Below are 12,519 nucleotides of genomic sequence, written 5' to 3' on the forward strand. Positions count from 1 at the left end.
AATAGCTCTAAAATATTTACCATACAGCTCCGCTCTGACAGTCTCCTCCATAAAGTAGGATGGAGAGGAAGAGTAGGGAGGAGAGGAGAAGAGAAAATTGAGGGGAGGAGATTTAAAATCGTCAGCAAACAGGCATGCTTTCTCCCCGATTTCTCCCCCCCCCCCCCCCCCTCTCTCTCTCTCCCCTCTCGCTCTCTCTCCCCTCCCCACATTTTGTCTGTGTTGCTCCCTCACCTCTCTCCTCCTATACAGAGAAGTCAGCCAATGCATCAGGCTGCAGCTCATCTGACATCCACTCGCACTTCCTCGCTCCCTCTGCTCCTCTGCTGGCTCATACCTCCTTCTTCCTTTCCTTCCTTCTCCCTCCCTTTCACCCGCGCCTCATCCTCCTCACCCGAAAGGCACCATGGCGAACAGATAACCTGCCGGCCGTCCTGACACCATGGGCGCCTGCCTCTGCAAAGGTCACAAAGGTCAGTGCCCGAATCCACCTGTTTGCGTGTCCAAGTCCGTGTGTCGGTTTGAGGCTTGGCTCGACCCGCAGGAAGTGTTGACGGTTTCCGAAAGTTACATCACGCTTTCGAGGGATCGCTCTGTAGGTGAGAATCTAGACAATCGCGGGGAAATTAAAAAGATCCCTGAGGCAAAGACAACTCGCTGAATCACATTTCTAGCCTGGCTGAAGTGCTTGCATGTATATAAAGTGATGCAGAGCACAAATGAAAGCCGGCATCCGAAAACTAATTTCATCTGCTCTTCTTCGCAGCTATTATTGATCCGAGTGAATCCGTGGATATTGCTTTAGAAGCTCGACTCCGGGGGCGGGAGGTTGATGAGAGGGCTGTGAGGCTTTAGGATGTGACGGCTCCATCCAAGAGCTCATATCCAACTTGTCGTGACTTGAGGATGTGACTTGGGTTGCAATTTTCTCTTTCATATTTGCTGTCTGCATGAAGCTTTAGGGAGCTTTAGGTGGAAATCAGGCAGTGTTTGGGATCTGCATGAAACGACGGCGGCTCGGCTTGCAGCTGAGGCCTCTTTCAGAAGGAACACAAGCACTAATACGTGCTGTCAAAACAAAAGACCTGATCAAGAAGAAAAGGGCAATTAATGGTGTAGCCTAGCAGCATCTGTGATGCCTCTGAGCAACACTCTATTTGTTGTTTTATCAGCGCGCGACATGTAACGTCACGTCACATTCTCACACTTTATTTTCAGCCTGGATCTGTGAGTCTCACAATATGTTGTGAGATAAGAAGTCTGCTTTTGTTCATAAGGGTCCCATTTAACAAGCTGGAGGGCGATGAGGGCAGCACTCAAGCTGGGAAGAAAGAGGGAAGGCAGCTGTGAGGCTCCTGGCAGACAGCTAAGAGAACAGCAGTGTGCGTGTGTGTGCGTGTGTGTGTGTGTGTGTGTGTGTGTGTGTGTGTGTGTGTGTGTGTGTGTGTGTGTGTGTGGTGTGAGAGAGTGAGTCATGGTGGGATTTAATCCCATGATGACGGCCTGTTGGTTCTTGAATCTTGATGGATTTCTTGACCTAATAGTGTTTGATGAGGCCAGATCCCGGATCGTGATTTAAGTAAATCGAAGACTATCACTCGCTTCGTGTTGCTGTTGCGTATCCATGGAGACAGACAATTGTCTTGACAACACCTCCCAGGAGAAGCCCCAGGTGGGTTTGTAAATGTGTGTGTGTCCACGTGTCCACTGGCCTTTCTAATGATGTTAATTCTCCATCGCTCTGAACCGCGCTTCCTTTCCTCTTGCCTCTTGTTGTCTTTGGGTCAACTGGGTTTTGGCTGTAAGGACCATCACCATTGCCAATAAACACACACATGTACACGCACACACGCACGCGCACACACACACAAACACACACACACACACACACACTCACATGTAGAGCATGAATCTAACACGTGTGTGTGTGTGTGTGTGTGTGTGTGGCTCCCCGCAGAGCTCCACCATCCCATGAAAGCACGGCAGGACCTGACTGAGGAGGTCCAGTCGTCCTCTGTCAAGGTGAGTAACAGCCCTCACCTTTACCTTGTAGGTTTTTCGACCTGACGTTGGACCTTTCAGTGTGTCTGCCTCCCAAAGGTGGACTGAAAGCAACAAATGTCACTTTTTGCAGTGTCGGTTCAGCAGAATTATAACATCTATCCCTCTGAAAACAGTTTGTTCAATGCTGTAAGCAACACATTCCTGTTGATTCAAGTTGTATTGGGTGGGGAAAGAAATCTCAGAGACAGATATTTCAAATTCTGGGTAAATGAATCCCAAACTATGTGCATTCTTAATACTATAAGAGATCATCATGAAAATGTGTTTTTTCTTCTTCTGTGATTTGGGCGAACCAACACTTTAAGTGTTTGCTGCCAGAGTTCTGCTGTTTGAATAATAAAGAAATGAGCAGAATATTCAACGTTTACATTGGAATTCTTTCAACGCAAACAGCACGATTTATCTTGTAGTTTAGCCGATTATCTGCCCACGGCATGTTTATTGCACAGTGAGATAAGAGTAGCTGATTTTAATATCCCTTTCACACATAACATGTTCAGCTCCTCAGGCAGGCATCACACTCTCCATGCTTCCAGAGTGAAATTTCCGACGTGATTACAACTTTCTCTGTATTTGTGTATGTCAAACAGTAACATCCGCTATTAAAATGAATATAGCATTTTACAAATTCTCAATATTGGAAAAAAAAAATGTAGATTTGCCAAAGGTCAAATGTGTCTCTTTACTCTTCTGTCTTGTGGCTAAAATGCTCTTTTCACAGCAGACATTTCAACATGATGTTGCAGGGTAAACACAGGTGTAATTAATTATATTAATTATGGCCCTCTTCCATGGCCCTGGTATTGTGCAAACTGCCTCACTGGATGACTCTGACGCACTAAATAGCATGGGACTATAAATAATTATATTAATTGCACCTGTGTTTACCCTTCTACGGCAGTGGGAGCTCAAGTAGGCCGACAGCCTTCACATGTCTAGCATCTCCATCAGCGTTGCTTTAGAGGCTGGTGAAATGTGAGTCACTTGTTTCCAATTCTCTGTGGAAAAAAAGACCAACTAAGTTGCAACAAACGATTTCAGAGTTATCGTTTTATATTTAACAGTTTGTCGTTGAGCTAACTGTAGCTAGTGTTGCAAGCTAACTGGACAGCCATTAGCGAAAAAAAACTTAAAGGTATTACTGCCATTGAAAAATTTCACGAAAGTAGGATATGGTTGTAAAGTTTATGAGCACTGGATGAGTTGCCTTTTTTATAACCTTCTCATTTGCAGTAAAATTTAAAGCATTACAAATAGAATAATTAAACCTGCCAAAATGTGTATTACATTCACAGTTTTAATGATATTAAGTAAGAATTTTTCAACATTAATTAAGGATTTATTTCAATGAAAAAGTAAAAAAGGAGCAGTTTTAATGGTTTGCAGTGACCACACATCTGGCAACGAAGCTCTTGATGTCAAAAACAGAAACGGCCTTAATTTGCCCAAGAGACCGCTGGGTTTCCCCAATTTTCTCATTTTACATTCAATTGACTTTCATGCTGAATTTTATCGTCTGGAAAATCTAATTTGGAATGGTTTCCAGCACTTTGAAGGGGAACCATCCACTAATGTGTAAACATGAACTTACTTATAATTCCATTTCCCTTGCGAACATCTTTGGAAAAAAAGCTTGACGGTTTTACTTTGAGAAAAAAAAATACTAAACCAAGGGAAATGCATTTGCACATCGATTGTTACTTGGGTTTCAACAGCTTATGGGTTTGAATTTAAAATATGTTTCAACAAATGCTGGCTGTTATTGTCATCATATTACACGTAGGACGTGATTGCCAGAGGAGGATGTGTATATAAATGTGCATTTATAGAGAAAAAAAATATCTCTCTTCGTCATTCAAAATCCCATGTCATGAATGCAAAATTAGAGCTATTTTCGTAGTTTCCATTGGAAACTTTCCATCTTTAGCTTTTCAGCTTCCATCAATGATAAAGAGGTGACATTCTCTCTCTCCCTGTGCACCATATTGTGCAGGATGTCCAGAATCCGTCTAACGGCAGTGTGTCAGATAAGAGCAACGGCTACGATATCGGCGAGCTGGCCACCTCCTCTTTGATGGGTGAGACGGACGGACGGACGGACGGACACACACACACACACACACACGGACACGCACACACACATAAACAGGTTTAGGTCATGTTGTGTTTCATAATAAATGCTCAGACATGGGGAAACAGCAAGCTAGGACATTGCATTAGTAACCTTTGTAGGCTGGTGTTGTGATTTCCCTCTTCCTCCATATCTTTTCTCTCTCACACAAATGCTGTAATGCCGTAGGTACTGCACCCATCCAGACACGAGTAAACAGTCAGGTACAAGCACACACACGGTTCTTTCACCCATTCACTTTTTGTTACTTCACTTTTGAGTCTGGCTACTCTCTCTCATCCCCTCTTCCCCATCTCCACTGGTTCCATCCCTCTGCGGGAGGTTAATTATCTGACTTAATGTGTTGTGCCTTGCTGAACTTTTCCCAATGAAAGCCCCTTTTATTACCCTGACAGTATAATTATGAAGCAAGTGAAAACCTCATGAATATGTTCGGCAAATACAGACATTCAGGCAGACAGCTGAGAGGCTGACACCTGCTTTGGACTTGACAGAACCGGTCCAATAAAAGAGAAAAAAAGAAGAAGAAAAATGCTTTTTGACATTTACTCAGACTTAATCACTCAGTCATCATTTAAAAGTAAGTTCTGCAGAGTGGAGCAGTCACAAAGTGCCACCGACAGCCTGCTGAAATCAGATCACACTGCGGCAAACTTTATTAATATTGCACAAATAAAATTACATATAGAGGAATATCATGCAGGCGTTATTGCGAATCGTTATTGTTCTTTGTGTATGATGCTATTTGATCGATGTATCGAGCTGATGTGAATTTATCAATAGTAAATGGCTAAAAGGCCCTGCAGGCATCACCAAGAAACTGAAATGAAAGAGTTAGATTCCACTAATTCAATCGTGTTGGACTGAACAAACGAGTTAATAACAGTTGTGTTAACCTCACAGTAGTGAGAGTAAACATGCAAAGCTTGTCTTGAGGATGCAGGTTGCCAAGCAGTGAGATATGCTGCTTCTGTTGCACACAATCAGAGTCCACATGAATATGCACAAATGTGCATTGGTGTTTATTTATGCTAACGCTGTGCCTGAAAGGAGGATGAAGCCTCGAGACTTTTCCTTTGGTGCCACCAGAGGAAACGTTTCAACAACTGTAATGATAGATAGTTGTAATAACGGTGAACTGGCGTTTGCTGATACCCTAGAACACTAACGTTGGGTGATTTTCACCCGAGCGATTGTGGTTTTGTTATTTTCATTGTGTTGTTTTTGTCTTAGTTGCGTGGGTCCTTGTGTAGCTTCATCCTGCTCACAGACGTTATTGAAGGTAGGCGTGTCTCTCTGCTCCGATCCCTGTTTTTTTCAACAGTCACGTGTTCGGGTGATTTTCAGCCGATGTTAGTGATAGAGGGTGAAAAAATTCTGGATGGGTTTTTAACATTGAATGGAGACTTTTCCTTCACAGGACAAGACTCACATGTCCCAGGAACGGGTGGACCAAAGAACAAGTTCATAGCTCCTTCATTTATATTTTTAATATTTTTTTATTGACGATTCTCAAATTTTTCACCCGATTTTAAGCCTTTTTTTAGGTATGATACCCATGATACCTGTTTATCGTTTTATGAGAAGTTATATAGGGTAAAATAAAAGAGTACTTTAACTTGCCTTGTATTGTTGTATTTTAATATATTTTGATGAGAAGTATATTTTATCAGGTACTTTATATCGATTGTGAAATATACCCGACGTTAGTGTTACTTGTTAGGGCCATTTTCCATATTGTAATTGTAATTATAATTTAGACTCAGATTTAGATACTATATTATTTAGATTCATATTTAGTGATTGTTCATTATAGTGATTGCATAATTGTATGTAATAGTTTGCATTGTTTAGAATAATCAGAGGTGAGCTGTGACGTATTGAGCTCGCTCATTGATGTATCAACGGGCGGACTTGTTTCACTGTGGCACCAGAATTCAGTAAAAAGGACCGAGCGAACTCACTGTTTTCTACCGTTGTTGAAACACACTACACGCGTAGACTCGTTCTTTCCGTCTAAGAGTGGTTAAATGAATGAATATGTCAAGAGATATTTACTGACGACAAGAAGGGGATTTTAATCACTACATTACTATTTTTAACGTTAGTGTTCTAGGGTTAAACTTGTAATCTAGCGCCATCCTCTGCTCAAACTTTCAATGTGTCCAATACACTGGTATATGACCAAATGCATGCAATACTAACAACATTCCCATCAGCCTGAACATGGGAAACTAAATAGGCTCCTGGTTAAATCGTCCTTCATTTTTTCAACACATGTACGAAGCAATGAAACGGTTCAGTAGTAGTTATTTTGTTCAGTAAATATATATATATATATATATATATATATATATATATATAATGATCATTGCTATTAAACAGAGTGTACAGCTCTATTTTTGAATACTAATAATCTAAACCAGTGCCAAAAACTGAAGTTCTTCCAATGGAGACTTGAGGCTGACTCCAAAGCGATTCAATCCACACAGTAGACATAAACTGGACCTGTATCTTTTTGACATTAGCAGCCTTCAATGTTTTTTGTCACCTGCAGCTCTGATTTTCTTTTGTCTCCCACAACTTTAGATCAACACTAGTTGCTTGCAAACAGGCTAATTACCCCCTTAAAGGATGTGATCAAATGTTGTTTCCTATCTATTCCCACGTTGGCTGGTAAATAACAAAGCTCTGAGTGCAACACCCACACTCCATGTTTGTTCATCCCATTTGTTTCCTCACAACAACAGCAGGCAGTGACGCCTCACTTCGATATGTGTCTATCATTGTAAAGGGACCTAATCCGAATGGATTCTGGTTACATTATTAACTGTAACCCTGTGTTGTAAATAAACAAAGACTGAGTGTGTTGACAAGCACGTCAACTTAAAAGTGTCGGCATACAGTAATCACCTTCGGGATCTGATCTCACAATTAGACTGTTTTTAATGCACATGAAGAAAGTTTAGCACAGTGGACCAAGCTTTCGCTTCACATTCACTGCATGTGACACACTATGATACTGACTTTGTTTTTCGGAGCTCCACCCGTGACACGTCTGTAATATTGTTCATGAACCCCCCCCCCTTCATTTATTGTCTGTCAGAATTGTTGATCCTGCCTCTTCCATTAAAATGCCATCTCAAAATACTGAATCTAGCTGTGACACAGTGGGGCATTTTAAAAAAGATTGATTGGTTCAATTTGATAAAACAAAATGTTGGCGACACAGTGAGGAGTACCAGCTCCTGTTAAATAACAGAAAGTAGTTGTTTCCATATGTGTACTCGCTTCTAGAAATAAAACCACTGAGAATGTGTACTGCGCTCTCAGCTCTATGGAGCGTGTTGGTGTCTTTCAGCCCTTTGTTTGGTTTTAATGTCCACATCTTTACATTGGTTCAGTCTCACATGATTCCAGACACAGTAGGCACACATTTTCATCAAAATGCTGCTATGAATCAACGGCTTTACCTGCCCAGCACCAAACAGAAGATAAGTCAACAAAATGGAGCATTTATAGAGTTTGTGAAAACCCCAGAAACAGAGCTAGTGATTGCTGGACTTACATTTGTGCGGTGGCTACTAGCACGACTCCAAATGAATGCTAATGATGCTCCATGTCTACCGGTTGTGTAAATTGATTATTAACCACCCGATCACCTTTATGATATATCAATGTCATTAACATCTTGTTTCTGCCGCCCCAAAGTGGCCAAAATCAGTTAATGCCGGTTTAAGCTTTATGCTACCATCATGCAACGTTTTCCTTTTGTGACAGCTTTTGGCATACAAATCCAATAGTTATTCTCACGTGCAAACTGCCAAAACAAATCCACATAATTTCTAGTCAACTATGATATTTAATGTTGGATTATAAAAAAGTAACACTAACCCATCAGGCCTAAATAGGGACATGCAGTTGTATCACAAAACAGTACCGTGTTTTTAATACTGTTTGCTGTATTTATAGATATATATTTTCTGGCTTGCTGTTGCCCACTGCACTCAGAGGGAGAAACATTAAACACATGATTATTCTGTGCACGGGGTGTGCTGGCAACCTGATGTGATCTGGTCATTTTGACAGCGCAGTGTGGACAGCAAGGCTAAAAATATCCAATTCGACAAACAAATGAGACTTTCCCGCCGTGTGCACATGACTTAAATGCAAACGTTGCTTCCTCACCGTCGAGTGTCAGCCAGAACATCTCTCATTGTCACAGTGTGAGCGCTGGCTGAGACAGCAGTAGTGTCACAGTGCACAGCAGAACACAGAGAGGAGAGCTCAAACATAAATAACATGTCGGGATGTTTTTTATCTGTTTCACTTAGCCTAGGATGCTAACTCTCTTGGCTCGCTTGTTTTATTAACTGTTTCAATATTGTGTTTCTCTGTCCTCTTCTCTCTCTCTTCTGTGCAATTCTTTTCTGCCTATTTTATCTTCCAAGCTCAACCTTTCTCCCTCATTCTGATTTTCCACTTTTTGGCTTTTCAACCTTTGCTTTTTGGTCCTTTCACATTTGTTTAATCTACCTGCTCTGCAATATGCCCAAGGTATCCTGTCCTGTCACGTTCACTTCAACCCCTCATTCCCCTAGACCTTTCTAGCCTTGTCTCTTGTAATTAAAAGAAATGATGGCGCCATTGTAGTTTTGCCCAGTGATTCTACGGGCTATGAATAACATATTACTGTAGAGATGCAGGGTCACAGCACCTCTATTAGACATGAGTCCATTCAGTTAAAGCAACAGTGCTGACAATGTGAGGATTGGATTCTTGGTCACGATAATGAGGATTTGGGGCTTGACTTACTTCAGACTTGAAACTTGTAAAACAAAGAGCTATACTGTATTTCTGAAGTTTATAATGAAAAAAAAGCGGGGTTTGCATAGGGACCCAGCTTGAATATTTAATTATTAAGCTGTGTTCTGGCAAAAACTGAAGCGAGTATAAGAGGCAAGGAGGACTGAATAAAAAGTCAATTGAAAGAAGCAGGTGGGCGCAATCTGTCAGCTATCTGATGTCTGCACAGTCGGTACTTTGCGGCTGTTTGCAGCGGACCAACACTGACTGCACACGCAGAAGTCAAAATCATACAAATGACGCAAGGCAAACATTAGCTTTGCTTTCTGCCAGTGCACAAAACTTGAGACCTACAGTATGCACCGAAAGGACTTGGTCTCTGTTTATCTCTGTGAGGCAATTTAAACACAGCTTAGAACGTTTAACTAAACACTTTGTTGTGCTTAAAGTCAGTATGTGTTGTGTCAGTGTTAGTCAAATTACATTTGGATTTTTATGGTTTTCTATCCCTGTATCAACCCAATATCATCTTGGGTGCCGTTACACTGTCCTTTTCATCCTTAATGGAGCTCTACATTAGACTGCAGCAGCAGAAACGCGTCTTTCACGCTTGAAGTTATGCAAAACAGGAGAAAATGTTCACCTTCAAAGTCTGAATTATGCTAAAGTATTCTTCAAAATTCATGGTTATACTCTTTCTTCTCGCTCTATGTGTCTTCTTTTGCCATTTCCATATTCCTGTACCTTAATGTAACACTTTGTCTTCGTCCTTCATCACCTACTGCACACCATTTCATGTTGCCTATCACTATAGCTTTCCCCCAAAGTGTCTCCTTATATTCTCTGCTATCACACATCTAATCCACTTCATCATGGACTCCTTCTCTTCCTCTTATTTAGGTCTGGTGGCCACGATAAAGGAGCACATCACCAAGCCGACAGCGATGGCACAGGGCCGAGTTGCTCACCTGATTGAGTGGAAAGGTTGGGGCGGAGGCGGCGAGGCCAGGGGGGGCAGCGGGGGCAAAGGCGGCGGAGGAGGCTGGGGGGGGATGGGGGCCGAGCTGCATGAGGACGAGCAATTCTACTCCCAAATGACGGACGAAATCAAGGAAGCCCGCTTCGCTGCAGGTGAGACAGACGAATGAATTCAATTCAAGAAAAAGGAGCCGAGGTCGGCGGAGATGGAGTGACGCTCAGATCCCTGAGGGAATTGTTTGATTGGCTTGTGCAGAGAGAGTGTCTACAAAAATCAATGTCCCTTAAGATGTGCCATGACAGTGACTCAAATCTAGAGCACTTATTCGTTTTCCCTTTGTTTGTGAAAAAGGGGGTGGGGGTCAATTTCTGAGAAAAGGAAGATGAAACGTGTTTGTTTCACAGGAGTAGCAGAGCAGTTTGCCCTGGCCGAGGCATCCATGAACGTGTGGTCCCTGAATGACAGCTTAGAGCCACCCTCCACCAGTTTACAAGGTTTGTCATGTAAAAGTGTGTCAGTGGAGAACAAGAGAACCAAACGATTAAAATTAATCTTTTCTTTAATGCTAATGATGGACATAACAGACCGAATCAATACCTGCTGTACAAGTTCATTGATTTTATGTGGAATGCAAATATATATGATATTATATGTTATACAACATGTTATTTGAAAATATGGAAACATTTTCAAAGACCAGGTTTGCTCTTACCCACGGGAGCGGACGAATCATGAGCGTGATGTGCATCATTGCAGATGTTTTTATTCAGTTTTTAACCTCACTAATGGCATTGCTGTAATGTCACACAGTCTGTTTCTCACTTTTTGAAGCACTGCCATGAAATTGTGTACACACATTCATGGTCTCCAGAAGATGACACCTGTTGACTGTGGTCATACCATGACTTGTCATCAAGCTTAAGCTCCATATTATAATCACCTACATCCCTGCTTTGAGCTTAAAGGGGACATACTATACTGGTAGGTTCATACTTGCATTTTGGATTTACACAAAAAAATTCTCGTAATGTATTTCGAAATATACCTGTATTCAGTGCATCTCTATTTCTAGAATATACTAGTGTGAAAGGTTTCTAACATTTCTAAAACCTGTCACTGTTTAGCATAGTTCAAATCATTTTCCCCAGTGTTTTTTAAGTCACAACCGTTTGACTAATACTGTAATTTTCCCTCCTCAGCTGCACAAAGCCACTTCCTGTCCCAGTTCCTGCTGGATGGTGGAAGCGTCAGCGTTCCTCAGCACCTGTACAGCATCCATGCCCAGATTTATGGTGACAACAGGGCGGCCAACCTGGTCTGTCCGCCGGTGGTCTGCACCATTTCCCCGACGTCCAACGCCCAGCAGGACAGAGATCGTCCCCTCGAGGACCGAAGCACCGTGACTGCAGAGGCTGCTGTCCGACACGTAGACAGCAGCTCGCTCTCCGAGGATGACGTTTTTTACAACTAGGCTTAACAGGAAAGCGAGCCAGCCATCTTGATGGCAATCTCTGAAAAACGAACCCTACTGAGAGGACTTGTGTCCCATCCGCCTGTAATGGCTGATCTAAAACATAAAGGCAGACATTTGTGAGATATCTCAAGAGGCAATTTCCCTCAAATGGCAGAGGCCTGGGAGGTGTCAGGCGCCTGGTCCTCAGATACAAAGAATCCAAATTGTATTTTCTCCCATGTTGAGGTGTGTGCTTTTGTGAATGTACATAGCTCCATTGTTAATTACAATTTTGTATTCAGCGTACAATAAACCACAGTATAGAAAAATAACATGAAAGAAATGGAAAATGTGTCTTCTGTGAGGTTTCTCAGCTGAACCCAGAGAGAAGAAGACGTCCGTTGTAAAGAAACCGTAAACCCAATTATCCGTCTGGGTCTTAACTATGATTCACTAATAGGCACACTTTTCTGTCTAAGTGCAGGACGAAGTGTCGAAAAACACCAAACCTGTGCATGTGGTCGGTGTGTATTTCCTCACCTAAGTCAGCGTAAGTGTGTGTTTTGAGAGATGGTTGGAGACTGGAGGTGTCAGTGTTACTTGTCATGGTGTCTCTTTCCAGCACGGGTTTACACATAATGAAGCTGTTTCCCCTTTTAGTCCTCTCAGTCTCTCACATCCATCATGAAGCAAAACCCTTCAAGTAGAACGGTCAACTGATTTGAGGCTGAGGTTGTTCTACAGTGGAACAACACCAGCTGTCGTAGCTTTGCTCTGTGAAGGAAGTATGACGGCATCAAACTGGACACTTTACTGCAAGTTAAGGGAGTCTTGTTGTACAGACATAATCATTTTTTTATTCAAATCAATATAGTGTCTGAACTCTCAGTCTGAAACCAGCAAACAGCAGTCCTGTTGCGTGCAGATTTCTAGGAAATAATTTTCCTTTTTAGTTGACTTTAAATGTTCTTAGACAACACGTTTCACACATTTAGTCATCCCTTTAGTTAATAATCCCCCTTGATCCTGAAGTGTGAGTATCCTGTTGAATAATTACAGTTGAAGTCTCTCAAGTATTACTGCAGC

General features: G+C 42.0%; 1 protein-coding gene across 1 annotated transcript; it reads left to right on the plus strand.

Moving 5' to 3' along the window:
- Positions 1-442: 442 nt before the first annotated feature.
- On the plus strand, positions 443-11,451 carry fam131c (family with sequence similarity 131 member C; the record flags this gene model as incomplete). Its single annotated transcript, XM_079226876.1, has 6 exons — positions 443-473; positions 1,958-2,022; positions 4,058-4,142; positions 9,902-10,132; positions 10,385-10,474; positions 11,180-11,451. The coding sequence occupies 6 exons, from the start codon at positions 443-445 to the stop codon at positions 11,449-11,451; spliced, it is 774 nt and encodes a 257-aa protein (XP_079083002.1).
- Between the last annotated feature and the right edge of the window lie 1,068 nt (positions 11,452-12,519).

The sequence above is a fragment of the Taurulus bubalis genome (genome assembly GCF_910589615.1).
Source record: "Taurulus bubalis genome assembly, chromosome: 11".
NCBI lineage: Eukaryota > Metazoa > Chordata > Actinopteri > Perciformes > Cottidae > Taurulus > Taurulus bubalis.